Raw genomic sequence first — 16,959 nt, 5'->3', positions numbered from 1 at the left:
ACCCATAGTTAAGTTAAACTGTGTCCAAACACAGCCATGATGTTAGAATTTAGTTGAGCCAATGGGAAGTTCAACAGTATTGGCCCTCATTTTGTCTAGATTTTGGCAGGGTAAAGAGAAAACATCTGCTGCAGGAGAGGATGTGGGCTTGGCAAAAGCAAGGATTCAGACAGGAGAGGCAGTGAACAAAAAGTACCTTCATAAGATGGAGAATGACTGCAATTTCTTGCAAACCACAGAGAGAAACAAAATGTTGTACCAGAAGGGAGGAGGAAAAGGGACACTAAGCTGTATCCAGCCCAAGCTTTGCTAAACTCTGTTTCATGGGAAAGAATCAGAGAAAGGACAAAGCCAGCAAGTATGGAAGGAAAGAACTACCCGAGAGCCATGCATAAGGATGTTAAGAATGAAGGCTAGATTTTGAGAGCAGCAGTGGCTTGTAAGCCACTTGCAGCTTTTGGTCAGGTTGGAGCAAAAATTATTTAAATAGTATTAATAAATGGGCAGAAATTCCACAAGTAGAATATGTTGAAGATTAATGAAGGGTTGAGAACAAAGACGTTTTAAGAAATCCAACTTTTTCCTACCAGCACTCTTTGTCCACTCTAACTTTTTACCAGATGTCTATCTCAATAGTATTCACTCACAATAAACCACATCCTAATGAGTTACTGGATGAGGATATGGTAATCTTTTGAGGTGTTTGCCCTCCCCTCCCTCTATAGGAAGAAGCCAGAGATTATGGTCTTTGACCATGAAAAGTGGAGGTAGCCTGCAGCTATGATAGTTACTTCGTGTCTTATGGAGAAAGAGAAATAAATCCTGCCATATTCATTGAAAATTATTCCTCAGTAATTATATTTATAAATGCATCTCTGATTTTTCAGTGTAGGGAACAAACTTGTCATAAAAGCATTGTTTAGGGGATTGGGAAGAAGAGCTGAGTACCTTTTGACTCATTCACATCAATACATGTGAAAAGGTATCTCTTCTGGTCCGGCTGGTTTCTTACAATTCCCTGCTTAATCAGACATGGATGGTGCTAGCATAGCATATAGTCAGAAACTTTTTGGTCCCTTAAGTTGCCAAGAGCTACTGCAAACTCAACTCTTCTTTATCTGTCTAATTTAGGGCTAGGCTGCAAAAATCTAGAGGGCCACAAGATGGGAGCAACGAGTTTGTGTTTTCTGTTATCTCTTTGCTATCTTTTAATGGTCCATGGACCCTGGCAGCCCAGATGTTGTTTGAGCCACAATATTGTATGAGCTGACTAGCAAATGTATAGTGGCGAAAGCAGAAGTACTCATGGGTGAATAATGTAGTTACATTCACAATAAGGTTGGTCTTAAGGGGAATAAGATTGTAGTGAAGGCAACACCCATGGAGACCTCTGTTTAAAAGTGGGACATACACATGTTCAATTTCTTTTAAATGGCTATGGTATCATTTCACTTGGGAAAACCTCGAGATTTTTTTAAAAATTAAAGGCATGTTTTTGATATGTAATTAAGATCAAATTGTAAAGTAAGTAGTGTATTTTAAGAACATTATGTGTTTTTCCTAGTTGTTTATAATAATATACACAGTCTTTCCTAATATGTTGCCCTCCAAATGTTTTAGATTAAAATGCTTCACATTGCCAAGTCAGCTTAGCCATATGTGTTGTATATGAAGATGATGGGAATCATAGTCCAACAGGTTGGGAAAGTATTGATTTATAGCAGTGTATCAGTAGGAGGATTCCAAAATCCTCATTAGGACATTACCATTCGTTAACCACTTCAATTCAAGGTCATAAAATACTGTAAGTACCATCCTCAGACAAAACACATAGATTTCTTGATTAGTGGAATGGTATTTGGGCCTTTGATATATCCTGCTGATTGGATTAACTCAAAGGGGTGGGAGTGGGAGATACAGTGGTTCTCCTGCTTCCTCCTGGGCCAGTTCCAGTCAATATTGATCAGGGGAGGGGAGGGGAGGGGAGGGGAGGGGGAGCCTTCAACCCTTATTTTGAGGGATGCCTCAGGGCTTGGTCCTAATTGCTGCTCTTGTTTAACATCTATGTGAGGCTGGTGGGTGAGGTCATCCATCAGCATGGGATTAGCTATCATCAGTATGCTGACGATATCCAATTATACATCTTAGTTGTCCAAATGATGCTGTCAGTGTTCTGACATGGTGTCTGGAAGGTATGGGGCTCTAAATAGGGAAGAACTTAGGCTCATCCTTAGCAAGACCAAGAGGCTGTGGATTTTGAGACCTCCTGGATCCAGAGATGTTCCACTTTTAGTTCTAGTTGCACTCCCCCAGACAGACCTGGTGTATAATCTGGGCATCCTAGATTCATGGCTCCTACTTGAAAAGCAGATGGCAGCCATGGTGGCTCTGAGGGCCACTGTACAAATTCATCTTGGATGCCTGTTGTGTCCATTCTTGATCAGGAGTTCCTACTCCTAGTCACCCACGCTTGGGTTATCTCTTGTCTGAATTACTATAAAGTGCTCCACATGGGGCTGCTCTTGAAGATCACTCAGAAGCTACAGCTGGTCTGGAATGCAGCAGTACAGGTAGTTATGGATAGATCTCAGTACACCCATGTAACACTTTCTTCATGAGCTATACTATACTGTACTGTACTATACTATACTAGTGGGCTTCCAGGTGCAATTATCACCTGGTTATCACCTTCAGAGCCCTTAATGGCACAAGGCCTAGTTGGCCTAGTTATTTGTGGGATTATCTGTAGCCAATTATCTCTGTCTATCTGAAAAGATCTGACAGGGTTGGCATGCACTGGGTCCCATTTCTTAAGCAATGTCATCTTATGGAGCCAGGAGTCATGCCTTCTCTGTCACTGCACATGCCCTATGGAGTGCTACTTCCCCCAAGATTCAGATGGCCCCATCCTTGTATGTCTGCCTTTTGTAATGCCTTGAAGACCTGGTTTTCCTCCAGACTTTGGGTCAGGAGGCTTTGGGAGGCCATCTGGATGGACTGTCTCAATTACTGAATTGCCTCTGGCATAATTTATTATATTTTATTATTGTTTTTTAGTGTTATTGTTGCTTTGATTGTACTCTGCCCTGAGTTGTTTGAGATGGGAGTTGTAGAGTGCATATCTGTTAGGCATGAGGTTCGGAAAATTCATCTTCCAGTTCAGGTGTTCAGGCATGAGATTGGGAAAATTCATCTTCCAGTTCAGAACTGCATAAATCATCACAAGACAATTCATATCTATGTTCACAGATATGGCAGAGTAGATGCCTTCATAAAAATGTGAGCATTCTCATGATTGTGTAACAAAGAATTATACATTTAGAGAAGTACGTTTTTGCATTTGAGGCAGTCTGCAACTGTGTCCACATATGGTGCTTCTGGATGCAGAAAAATCTGAATCTGAACATGCAAGACATGTAAACATAAATATCCATAAATTTGTAATAGAAATTATTTGAGAACTTCATATTATTAAGGGGACCTTTTTTAGGCAGCATTCTGCTGAAGAACCCTTGCATGTTATAGAATTCCCAAGTTACAGAGTATTCCAGCGTGCATTAAATTAACACAGATTCAAAGTATAGTATGTATGTTTTATTAATATACTTCAACTCGTCAGTACCAGCTTGTAGCCATTCTCCTTCTCTTAAGTTTGTCTCCATGCCCATACACATTGAAGCGATATGTCAGTTTATCCTCATTCATGAGGTTGTTCTTGTACGCAACTGCTTATTCAAGGAGAAGTATGCACTTGTGCCCATCCATTCTTACTAGGGCATGGACAGAAAATAGATATTAATTATTTCATTTTTTTTTTGTATGTGTCTCTGACAGTTCAAAAGAATGCTGAACCGTGAATTAACCCACCTCTCTGAAATGAGCCGTTCTGGAAACCAGGTGTCTGAGTACATTTCCAACACCTTTTTAGGTGAGTGTAATGGAACTGTGTTTTTTTAAATTGCCAAGGCTCTTCTGCACCTACAATCCATGTACATTATTTAAAAACAGTGTTATGCAATATTGTAAAACAGTATCTCTTCTACATTATTCTTCCAATCAAATATAATCAGGCAGATTGCTAAAAAGAAAACATTCTTTTTAGGGTTCACGATTGACTTATATTTTTTGTGTAGTAAGGCAGAACAAGATATACAAAATATAATTGGCACTAGCCTTTCTTCTCATTGCTCGTAATGATCACGCAATTTGGCTCTCACAGTTTCTTAAACTGTTCCCCAAGAAAAGGACCCATGAAAAAATAACTTAAATAAGAAATTACATAAATACCTGATTTTATAATAATGTGAAACTATATTTTGAGTATAAGATCTGATAAAAGTTCTGTGAGGATTCAAATTTTTGTTGGATAAATACAAATGTGTGTTTTTAATCCATTGCATTTAAAAAATGGTAGCCCAGTTTTTATTAAAACAAATCCACTCTTCCAAAGCAGGAATGTAATTTTACTGTATTGTTATAAACGCTGATAGTAATGCCTATAGGTTTTTAAACTTTGATAATTTATCTGGACTGTAATTTAAAAAACCATAATTACCAATTCTTATATGTTCTTCTTCCAAATCTAACAATGAATTAGTCTGATTCTCTGAAACCTGTCTGCCTTTCATTCAGGGCTATTATTATATTATTTCCTTAGAATTAAGCCAAAATGGAAGTTCAGTTCCATTTAATGTTTCCTCATGCATATCCCGAAAGCCCCCCATCTCAGAGGTTGGGAAGAACAGTTTGGACGAGGACAAAAATATTCACCGTGGGAGGAATAAGTGATGGTCCTTAGCCCCAGTGCAGTTTGTTTCCTCATGACTCATCCTATGCAAATGTGCCTGAGGTTGCGTGTTCCAATGCACGTCCCATCGAAAGTAATATCATGAGAACAGGGAACATCTACAGGCAGGTGTGCTTCTGTGACGCTCTCCGCAGTATGTGAAGTGTTGTAGCGAAAGACAAGGAGCATCCCAAGTGCTGAGGCAGCATGGTTGCCTTGGCAACAGGGAGATTCCCACCCTCCCTTCACCAGCTTAAACTGAGGCCAAAGCTTTGGCTTTGTTTGCCCTTATTGATGTCATCTTATAGCCAAATCTGATTGGCTGAAGTCATTCGAAAAGAAGAAAGCCCACTGGGGGGAAAAATCTACCAAAGAGACAAGCTGAAAATTGTTAGCAGTCCTTCCTCTCTCACTGCTAAAGCATTGTTGGGAAGGTATGGATAGCACCAGGCACATTCATGTGAGGAAACCGAAACAGGCACAGCTTTTCCCCTGCCTCTTCGTACACTCATGGACACACACTTTCTCCTCCAGCTTACAGGAGGAATGAGGTTCAAATTGTGCTGCTCTGCAGATCCATTTGTACCTATCCCAGAGTGCCAATCGCTGGGTGTTAGGCAAGAAGAAAGACTGGGCCCTCAGGTTCCTCCCTCCCCTTTCCACTTGCTCCCCTGACTACCTGCTAAGTAAATGTTTGGTAAGATAGCAGAAGTACAGAGGTGTTTGGGCACCGGGATAACTCTTGTCCAGTGTTGTCTTCCAAGCACACTTGTGACAATCATAGTAGCATCAGTAGGAAATTGAGGGTCGGTTGGCTGGGAATTCTGGAAGGCCCCACATTGTAGACATAATATAAATGTTAGAACCAGAAAGTTAGGATGTGGTCTCTGCTTAATATGAGATAATCTGAATCTGCAACAACATTTTCAGTTTCCAATTCCTATTTGGTATATAGATTATGTCCAGGAATTCAGGTTCCTGGATTTCACTGTTGGATCATGCCATGCTTTTTCCATTCAGAGACAAGCAAAGCAATCTGGAAGATGTTTTCTCCAAAGTAAGCTCCACTGAAATTACTGGAACTTACTGCCATATAAATGAGCATAAGGATGCAGCCTGTAGCTTCATTCTTGTGTATATTTACTTGACAGCAAATCTTAGCATGACTTATTCTGCAAGTAAACCTAACAAAATATAGGATTAGCCTATCAGGCAGTTCATCATCTTATGCACACAAATCTAAGCAGGTTGTTCCCTTCCAATCTCCATAATGTGTGTAAACATTGTGTTTACATAAAAATGAGGAAATAAGTACTACATTTGTGTGCAGAAGCTTCATCATGTATGTCTCCCCCAAGAGCTGCAGACTTCCTGAACTAGACAGGATAGCCAAGAACTGCAGTCATGCGAAGCAAACTCTTGGGTGCCTCCTGTCCACTGGGTTCTCCAGAAACCAGGCCTCCCATTGACGTCAGCGGATGCAAATACCCAGCCTTAAGCAAATGTTGATGCAAACTACCACTTCAATGGAGGCCTTGTGTAAGAGCTGGAACATGGGCTGAAAGCGGAGGCCAAGTATCAGTTGAGCAGGGGCCAGAATTCACCCTCCCTGCTCCTCCTGAGCAGCTGTGGCATGGCCTGCCAAGGTCATGTGATGGGGCAGTGCCAGGCCACAGTGGTGCAAAAGAGATCAAAAAGGCAGAGAACGTGAAATCCCATTACTGAGCTTAGTTGGTTGACCCACCACCACCACCACCACCACCAAGAGAAATCTTTCCAGTATGGAATTGCTGTGGAGAGAGAGTTTTTCAGATAATGAGCAGATGGGGAGCACCCGGTCTAGTTTAACTAGTCTGGCCCCAGACTTTGGGATTCTGGAGCTGTTTCTCCATTGGCAGAAGAAGTTGTGTTTGGTAGGCCAGCCTGGGAACCTCTGGACACTTGGATTCCATTCTTGGCTATGGCACCAAAGCAGAATCAAGTGATTGGTAGGAAATGGCCAGAGTGACTGGTCATTTGTGGCTGAGGGCTGGAAGCAGAGTTTGTTGGTTGAGGTGAGGAAAGGAAAGGAAAGGAGTCAGAATTCTTGGGTTTATTCCCAACTTTTTCTTTGGAATAGGAAAGGAAAGGAGTCAGAACTCTTGGGCTTATTCTCAACTTTTTCTTTGGAATTTGCCTCAGCCATAAAGATACACACCCACAGATGTCCACTTACCTCAGACCCATGAACTGTCCTGGGATGATGGAATTCCATGATACTGAGGCAGCCTATTCCTCCAGTTCCTCAAGCTCCCAGGCAAATCCTTGAATCTGCTTGATCATATATGAGGCTACCCCACAGAGGAAAATGCAGATGAACTTGAGCTGTTGTGCTGCCCCAGGAAAGCTAGTTCTTTCTACAGATCAACTTCCAGAGCCTGAGTACCATCTTAGCCTGAGCAAGAGATGTCCCCCTGCTTTGTCAAACATGGTAGAACACTGGTTCCAAAGTTATTCAAAGCCTTACCAGGTGAACATGGGAGAAGATGGAGAGCTTTGTTGTTGGTTGGGGTTTTTTTTTGTTTTGTTTTTTTGCAAGATGATGGGGAATATTAGGGACTCTGTTAACAGCAGTATTTGAAAGAGTTCAGCAGTATGGCGGTTGGCTTGAATATTCTCTGTTGTCACAATCCTTCTTCCTAGTAACTCAGAACCCAGCACTCTAGAATGGTACCATGGCTTATGCCCTGCTTCCTCCTAGGGCCTGTTGCCCGCCCCTTCCACTCTGCCATGAGGCCCCCCTGCCGCTGCTTCTCCCGCAGGTACCATTGGGGCATAGCTCTGCCATGCCATGATGTGACTCCCTCCCAGTTCCCTGTCACACTGCGCCCTCCCCATTTTCTCCCTCCCCTAGGCTCCCCCAGTGTACGCCACCTCCCCCTTGGCAGACTATCTCCTCCCCCTCCTCTCTACTCCCAGTGGGTGCCACCCACACGTGACTTCTTGCCCTTGGAGACGGTCCTAGAAGAAGGTGGGGGAACAAGACCCTCCACTCCTGAGGGTGAGTCTCTCCCCAAACTGCTCTACATTTTACTTTAAGTCTTCCAGTTTAGAAACCTAAACTGGAAACACATTTCCCCTTTCAGCTTCATGAGCCTGAAGTATCTTCAGGGGAGGGAAAGTGGAAGAAGTAATATTGCCATCCATCTCAGAGTTGCTATGGAGAGTGAGCAAGATTGTTTTCACCACATTGGCCTAAATGTCCAGCATTATATTTCTCCCTTTCTTCCTCTAAAGGAGTAATGGCAGCTATTCATTTGTCTAGGAAAAGTAAAAGACTACAGTCAGGGACAGAATTAAGATGATGGCTAAATTCTGTTCGACTGGTTTGTTCATTAGAAAGGGGGATGTGCTTTGTGATTCTGACCCTGAGCACTTTTTTGTTACTTCTTTAATTATATGTGTACAAACAGAAGTCCTCTAGAAGGTGGAATGTATGTTGATAAAAGAAGAGCCTCAGAATGGCATTGTTGTTGAGAACACTTTATAAAGAACATAAATACTGATAAATATCAGTGCTCATGCAGGTGAGCATCCTTTCATGCTACTGCTGGTATTAATAATAACCATTTTATTATAGTAATTTAAAAAATAAATAGAAATAGCTGTTTAATTGCCCAGGTTATTGGTACTGTCCAATAAGTACTTATAAGACACACAAAAAGCATTTGGATAGTTTTCTTTTTTTCTTTTTTGAATCCTGCAAAATTAGAACAGCCAGAACTCATGATGAGACAGGACTAAATGTCTGGATTATAGAAAACTGGAGGCTCCATATACCTTGAAGCACAATCATATTCAATCAATCAATAATAGCACAATCAGAGGCTATTCTACCTTTAAAATAAGGGGGGGGCATGAGGGCAACAAAGGGAAAAGGATATCTGAAAAAGATGAATAAAGTAGGACAATTGCACAATAAAAGCACCTCCTAAGTCTCTAATAAGTACTAAGAAGCTTTAGGACTATATCCAACCTGAGTCCCAACAATTCTTGCAGTATCCTGACTTATGAGAACTTTAGCTACCAGGAATTAGGTTAAAATTCCTTTTGCTCCATAAATTCTGAGCTTTCATTCCTGGCATCTTTGAGATAGAAATGTAGTTTCATCAAGGGGAGCAAAATTGTTTGAATGAGGGATGGAGGGAGATACAGTACCTGTGTCATCAGTCATGACACTTGGTCCAGAGAGGCTACTTCTTAGGTGAGGTAGTGCTCCTTCAGTTTTTTGCCCTTGTCATTTCTCTCTCAGATGCAGTCTCTTTTCATCCTCAGACAAGCAGAACGATGTGGAGATCCCATCCCCAACACAGAAAGACCGGGAGAAGAAGAAGCGGCAGCAACCCATGTGCCAGATCAGTGGGGTCAAGAAACTCATGCACAGTTCCAGCCTGACCAATTCCAGCATTCCCCGCTTTGGGGTGAAAACAGACCAGGAAGAGTTGCTCAGTAAGGTGAGCATTGCAAAATGGAAGGAAGTGTGTGGGGGGGTAGTGAAGGAAGTTTGCCCATCTTTGCAAAGGATGATTTGGAAATTGCGGCTCACACTTTAACAGTCTCTCTCTAGACTCTGAGGAGAGTGGCAGCCTTAATACATTTTGTTGAGCTTGATCTCAGAGGCAACTTCTGCCTTTGACAAGATACAGAAGTATTTTCATCTCAGTTTGTTTTTGTCTTCGAGCCAGTATTTCCCTCCAAACAGGATATTGTACTGGTACTAGAGTGTCACTTCCTCATAATTATAGCACATTTGACAAAAAACATTTAGCCATCACTGAGTTAGTATATTCCTATTCCATTTGGGTTTAAACTTTTGGCATATTTCTCCAGCACAAGAAGATATTTGTTCTTATTTATTTTTTTGTTGACTATTCTAAACAAATTACCTGAGGCGATTTATAACAAAGGAAAAAACAATAAAAAAGAACCATGGCTACAGAAAAATAAATGATACAGACAAACACCTAAGTGCATAAAAACAAATAGAGCACTCATAGCCAATAAAGTGGAGCTGAACGATTGATGGCATAAAAACAGTTTAACAGTTTTTGCTAGAGAAGATGCCATTTGGGCCTCTGGGGGAAGCATATCCCAAATTAGAGGGGCTTTCAAGAGAAAGCCGGCCAGCTTGTCCAAGATCCATGAACCTCACAGATGAGGGACTCTCAGTAGACCTTCTTGAGATGATTGGACCAGACAAGTACAGTTGACTTTGGTAAGGTGGTGCCTGATAAATCCCAGGGCTTGATAAGGATCCATCAAGATGGTACTATTTGTTATCCTGAAATGATAGAAAAAGACCAGTTTCAGAAGTCACTTAATTGTATTAATAAACCATAATTCATTAAACAGGGAACCATCCCTTCTGTTCCTGGCTTTGGCTAAGTCTTTTCACCGTAACTGCCAGTGACATCCAAAACTGAAAATGTTATCAGAATGCTAAACCAAGTGCAGGGAGAAGGAAAGAGTATAGGCCTGAAACTTGTAATCCAGAAATGTTATGCATGAACAAGACAAACACTTCTTTGCAGAAATTTGGAGTCTTTATAGCTGTTCCACCAATTTCTCTAAATTTCCTTCAAGGAAAGACCAACACTGTCATATGACAAGTCGATAAGTTTATTAGGCTGCCAGCATCTACTCTTAGGTAAACTGTGTACTGGTTCATATCTAATTAGTTATCTAGCTTCACACAAATTATTTTTGAAATATTAAGTTCAAAAATAAGAATAGACTGCCACGTAGCAGTTTCATTTTATGAACTGAACCCATACAATTTTGAATGGGTTTTTATAAAATATTGTCTGTTATAATTTATGTATTTGATGATTATCACAGTAATCTTGGTGTTTTCTCTGTATTGCCATGGTGTATAAGGTTACCTTTTCTTATTTTGGTCTGCTTGTTTGTACTAGCACGTTATACCTTGTTTCTTGTAGATTATAGCAGTGTTCATGTCCTGTGGCCACACCCAGACAACCATTTCTTGTATTAATGAGCAAAAATGTGAAAAAGCACCATACTTTGAATGAAATTACTTTGTTCCTTCTTGTATACAAATGAGTGATTAAACTAGGAAATGTTTGTTTTAGCTCCTCATGTTCTTCAAACCAAGAAACTGGTTGGTACTCTCTAAACCAACCAAGATATGAAGCTATAGTGTGATTTTAGCTTAATATCTTGACTTGTTCAAAAGACATCTGTATTTTTGAATGTATGCATCTCTATTCTGGAATATATCAGGAAATATTTTTAACTGAAGATTTAGCTTTCCATCATGCACAAAAAGGGAACAAAGCAATTGTTCATTCATATATCATTTTATTAAGCTGAGAACTGATTGCTCAAATGCAACCCAGGAATAAGCCAGACAGAACTTGCACATAAATCACTGCAAATTATGTTAACTAAAAGAAATCCTTGAATAATGCCCATCTAGTGCAGAGCAGGATATATGCTAAAATTAAAAAGAATAATTAGTTTTTTAGAAAGTATTTGCTGTTAGGTGATATACATAACTATATAATCAAAGGTTATCAGAAAATTGTGTTCCAAATGAGGGAAATTATGATGTATGATAGTATTATGTAACCTAGTTTTTTAGCTTCAGAAGAGATTCCTGTTTTGTTTCTGAGCTGTGAGAATATTTTAGAAAATCTTGGTGGAACTGGATTATTTAGGATTCTTTTATCTCAGCATTAGAAATTAATGAATGTAAAAGAAATATTGCCTGGTTTTGTGTATAAAAGTTTAGAATGAGCTTGATACTCTCATGGAGTATTCACAGTAGATGACATTCTTAATTGCCATGGGCTTTCTCAGTGGGTTTTCTTGATCTTGCTGTTGAAGAATGGCCTTCAGGTTCCAAATCTGAAATGCCAATTCAGATTCTAGTGGCATAGCAAAGAAAACACATGGTGGGTTAGCTTTCTTCATCTGCTACTCTCTCTGTCCTCCTGGACCTTTATCTTGACATCCATTGTGGCAAAGATTCACTGACCTCTTCCCCTGTGCCTCCTCCAGGAACTGGAATACCTAAACAAATGGGGCCTTAACATTTTCCGGGTTGCTGACTACTCCAACAATCGGTCGCTCAGCTGCATCATGTATACAATATTCCAGGTAAGGTTTGCAGAGTCCCCTATTCCCTCCCCTGCTAGCCATGCATATGGACAGACATCTCAGTCACATGTCTGGTTTGGTCCAATAGTAATTCTGAGGTTGGGGAATGATATACAGTACATTCACACTGCACAACTACTGCTGCTATTCCCTTTTCTTTATCATCCTGATGGCTCCAATCACCCAACTAGAACATTGGGGGGGGGGGTTACCTTCTGTTCTGCTGTTGTTTGCAAAACGCTGCACTGCTTGGGAAATGCTTTTTCGTGTTTAAAGAAAAAAAAAGTTCATCTGAATACTTTCCAAATGCACTGTACAGTCTATCACTTTGAAGTATGAGCTTTTTTTAAGAAACTCACTTTCTCTCTGTTATTTCAAGAAATATTGAGTTGGATACAGAATTGAGTCAAAAAGCAACATCTGCAACAATATAAACAGGGATGATTTATTCTGTAGGCAGCATCCTAAGTATTTTTATAGAAGAAATAAGTTTTCTGCCATTGATTTGAGGTTCGGCTGCAACTTCTGAAATATATCATCTTGCACTCTGAGATGGGGCTTCCAGGTTCTTTCCATACAGTCTGTAGGAAAACGTAATGAGAAATGTAATGAGAATTGCAACCAGTAGTTCTGTCCTCTCTGTAGAGAGAAGGTGCCTTCAAAAAATAATCCATTTATGATTAATTCTTTCACTTGACACCCTGATTGGACCAAAACTCCCATCATTCCCAGCCAGTATAGCCAGTGTATTCCTCACAAATCTGTAGGGCACCCACTTGTGGAGTTTATCTCCACAGAAAATTCCTTCATGAATCTGCAAAAGCACTAAATTTAAGTGGGAGTGAGAGTTAGGGAGAGACGGCAGGACTATTTTTGCTTTTATTCGTGTACAGCACGTTACATAGTGAGGGAACATGAACACAAAGTAATAACGATGCCTAGGAAGTGAGTCTGGTTAATCCTATGTGACTCATGAAAAGGGTGGATCTAGACTCATGGTGATAGAGGTAGCTCTTGTTCATCATTTCCAGGTATATTGTGATTATTGCTTAGGAGACAAGAGTATGTCTCACAGTTCTTTTCAAATGAGGCTGCCATTTGCGTGCCAGCCATGATTGGGGAGGGCAGAGAGACTAGTGCTGATTTTTCAGGAGCCAGCATCCATAGAAGAAGCTGTGAGCTTTACAGTTTCAACCACTTCTTTCTTTCCCCATAGGAAAGAGACTTGCTGAAAACTTTTAAGATCCCTGTGGACACATTAGTCACTTACATCATGACGCTAGAAGACCACTACCATGCTGACGTGGCCTACCACAACAGCCTCCATGCTGCTGATGTCACCCAGTCCACACATGTCCTCCTGTCTACGCCAGCCTTGGATGTAAGTCATAATCTGCTGCAGTTGGTGGGTAGGGAAATACTGGCTTTGCTTCACCCTCTCTGAAGGGCTGGTTCCCAGAGTTCCAAAGGACAGGGAGTTCTCTGTACTTTTCCCCGTGCTGTTTGGAACAGCAGTGGGAGGCAGACTAACTTATTATTGACTGATTGTTATGACTTCAATTACAAGTCTTCTTTATACCTTACAAACATTGAATCTTGCTGGAGTTTTATAAATACTTACTATTGCTCATTAATTGCTCTGAGCAATAGTGGATCACCATCCAGGGCAGCAGCCCACATATCTGTGGGGTCCAGATCCTAACCCCAGTTAATTCCTCTTCATTTGTTGGCAACAGTTTTCCCATGAAACAGGGCAGAGGCACCAGGCATTCATTCCCTTTCTCCTTTACAGGCTGTCTTCACTGACCTGGAGATCTTGGCTGCAATCTTTGCTGCTGCCATTCATGATGTGGACCATCCTGGTGTCTCCAACCAATTCCTGATCAACACCAGTGAGTGACGGCACACTGAACATAAGTGCAAAGGGGGAGTGGCAAGGAGTCACAAATATTGGTGGTGAAATCTGAATGTTCTCTTGTGTTCATGCTAAATGGGCCTCTAAGCAGTTGCTGAGCTGCGAAAATGGCCTCTCCCAAGGATCTGAACTTCTGGACAGATTCTTGTGAGGCAATGTGGTCTTTCAAAAAGCCTGGTCTCAAGTCATATAGTTATTTACATCATAACAGGGTCTTTGAATTGTGCCCAGAAACAAACCAGTGGCCAGTGGACCTAAAACTCTCTTGTACAAGAGAGTCACATGCTTCTTACAACAGGCCTTGATCAGTTGTCTGGCCACAGTATTCTGGATTAGATAAAGCTTCTGAATATTTATCACAAATAGCCTATAGTATAATAGTATACTCCTAAACAGGATGTAACTAAGGGATCTGGTACTATACTCAAATCTGACATTTCCAAGAATAGGTGTAATTAATTTTGCAATGCAAAATGCATTTCTGGTCACCACTGAAAACTAGACATCCAAATTCAGCACCGAATCCAGGGATATCTCCATACTGCAAACTCCCAGGACAGGTTAAACCTCTATTCCCTGATTTACCTTTTGCACCTTCCTCCTACCTGGATTGAGTTTCTGTTTGCCCTCATCTAATCCAACTAAAAGTCCCTAACTTCCTTGCACTTCTAGCTTGTCTGTCACCCTGCTCTATTCCCATCCCTGCCTAGCAGACTAGTAGATAATTGTCCAATGGAATTTCCCTCATTAGCTTTAGCCAACAAAGGAAAATCAATACAGAAGATGTCAAGGGAGGTTGTGTGCCCTGGAAAAGTAATTTCTCCCAGTCAAGAAAACTGATGAGTTAAATCTAAAGAGGAATTAGTCCGTGTATTTATTCTGATACTATTTATAGTTTAAACTCTTTAGTTCTATATTAAACTATAGTTTAGTACTACAGTTTAGTAAATGGAGTTCTCTGTTAGAGATAAGCATCAGATGGAAGGAAACCATATGAGAATACAATAGAATCCATCTTTCTTTGTCACTGGGGTCTTTTTGTCCTACTAACCAAGCTTGTTTATGCTCAGTACTTTGCCAAAGTGCCAGTGCATGAGTGTTGTAGACAACTTAATATAGAATAAACCCAGTTTAGAACTTTGGGATACTGAAAAGCACAGGACTGTGTATAAATAGAAGAAAACAAAATGGTAAAAATGGCATTATTTTGTCAAAATGGAGATACAAGTAGCTAAGTCATCTGTATTACATCAGTACATAAGGACTTTTTCATTATATTACAGATAAAAGAAAGCAGAAGTACTGATACTGGGAGTGGGGAAGGGCACACAGTGCTGGCAGTGAGGATGGGGAGGAAAAAGAAGAGCCTATGACTTTCCTAGTCTGTTGCACGAAGCAAGAAGCAACTCTAAATCTACAGAAAGACACAAATTGCTTAAACTTTATAAAGAACTTCTGAACTCAAAGGTGCTGCTGTTTTCCCACCCAAAGATTTCCCAGCTAGAATAACTTGATGAAGTTGTTTTGTTCTGCTCTCTTTGGTAGAGATTGTGCTTCTGTAGGATTTGCCTGACCTCTGAGTTGTAGAGATGTGTTTCATCAAGCCATAATCAAGTGCAAAGAACAGACAGAAGAAATGAAAGGTTCTTAAGAGCAAAGAGGTGGAAGAAGTATGTGAGCATATGTGTGTGTGAGAGGGAAGGAGAGAGAAAGATCAGCTACTGAATAGGAATTCTAGGAGTTAACATTCCAGCACATCTGGAATGCGCTAGAATGGGGGAAATTGTTCTGTAAAGGCTGTTCTGTTTTGTCAGGCCTTTGGATTTGAAAGAGCTGATTTCTCATGGGATTCTGTTATATTTTTCTGCTTGCTTTTTTATTAGACAAACAGATCATATGCTGTGTTCTGTAAGTCATTTGGAACACCTTTGGCCATGCTTCTCTGAGCAAATAAAACAATCCTCCTATTCTCCATAACTCTCTTGTGATCTGTGACCCTCCCTTGCAGATTCAGAGCTGGCCCTGATGTACAATGATGAGTCTGTTCTGGAGAACCATCACCTAGCTGTGGGTTTCAAGCTGTTGCAGGAAGAGAACTGTGACATTTTCCAAAACCTGAGCAAGCGACAGCGACAGACCTTGCGCAAGATGGTCATTGACATGGTGAGCTTGGGATGGAGGTGGGACTGGTTCCTGTGGAAAAACCTGCTCTTATCTCCTGCAGCATTTTCATTTAGAAGTCCCATCCTGCTTTACTGGGAGAAACCTAGTCATTCATGGAAGAGTCTGAATGATACCTCATAAGGCAAGAACATCATTTCTCTGGCAGACCACGTGACATGGGAAACTGATGGTTTTCTCTAGGAGGAAAGTAGTTTTGTTCCTTGCCATCCTGTGCTTCTCCCTGCACATGCTGCAGCAGAGGTTCAAAAATTAACATAGGAAAAATTAACGTAAGAAAGCGTACACAGCCAAATCTCAAGCAGAGGAAAGGCGGCTACTGTGGCAGGGCCAGGAGCTAGGGTGTGATGGAATGGACTTATGAAGGCCAGGCTCAGGGAGATAAGCGTGTTCTTAGCCCCCAACAGGAGCGTGGGAAGTTCAAGAAGTTGAGGCTGGCACCTCCCTAAGGAATTCACGGTGTTATGGCTTGCTGGCTTGGGAACTTGGGTTCAGTCTGGTGAGATTCTGTCTTGAGGTGGAAGCTAATAAACACAACAGAACTGTATTTGCATTGTCTCGTGGAGTTCTTTGGGCTGAACCTGACATAGGGACAGCTTCCATATGGGGGCCCCCTTTACCAGCTTCCATATGGGGGGGCCCTGCTTGGCTCTGGTTACAAAGAAGCGCTGCTCCTCCTTTCTTACTGATACTTGGCTGCGTCTTAGAAGGATACATACCTGAAAGAGACTTCAACCCATTTTAGTACATAATAATTACTCCTTAATACCAGAACCAACCTCAGATGCCCTAAATGGAAATGCATATCTACCCATCCCTCCTTCACTCTCCTTCCCCCAATCCATGCAAGTCTCCCTTTTTGAAGGCCAACTCAGTGGATTAGTGTGGAAGCAACAGGATAGTAGCAATCCTCTGT

General features: G+C 41.1%; 1 protein-coding gene across 2 annotated transcripts in view; it reads left to right on the top strand.

Moving 5' to 3' along the window:
- The window catches only part of LOC103057336 (3',5'-cyclic-AMP phosphodiesterase 4B), a 94,217-nt gene that overhangs the window by 72,643 nt on the left and 4,615 nt on the right, over window positions 1–16,959 (top strand). For both annotated transcript variants that reach the window (XM_007426571.4, XM_025165639.2), the window contains exons 7-12: window positions 3,835–3,928; window positions 9,101–9,279; window positions 11,849–11,947; window positions 13,164–13,328; window positions 13,740–13,839; window positions 15,871–16,025. In XM_007426571.4, the coding sequence (XP_007426633.2) occupies window positions 3,835–3,928; window positions 9,101–9,279; window positions 11,849–11,947; window positions 13,164–13,328; window positions 13,740–13,839; window positions 15,871–16,025 (792 nt within the window). The remainder of the gene's footprint in view (window positions 1–3,834; window positions 3,929–9,100; window positions 9,280–11,848; window positions 11,948–13,163; window positions 13,329–13,739; window positions 13,840–15,870; window positions 16,026–16,959) is intronic.

Source organism: Python bivittatus, unplaced genomic scaffold, assembly GCF_059951505.1.
Source record: "Python bivittatus isolate LINGU-HERP-01145 unplaced genomic scaffold, Pbiv_v1 ctg000220_np1212, whole genome shotgun sequence".
In the NCBI taxonomy this organism is placed as follows: Eukaryota; Metazoa; Chordata; class Lepidosauria; order Squamata; family Pythonidae; genus Python; species Python bivittatus.
Note: the sequence above shows the minus strand (reverse complement) of the source record. Positions and strands in the feature narration are given on the sequence as shown.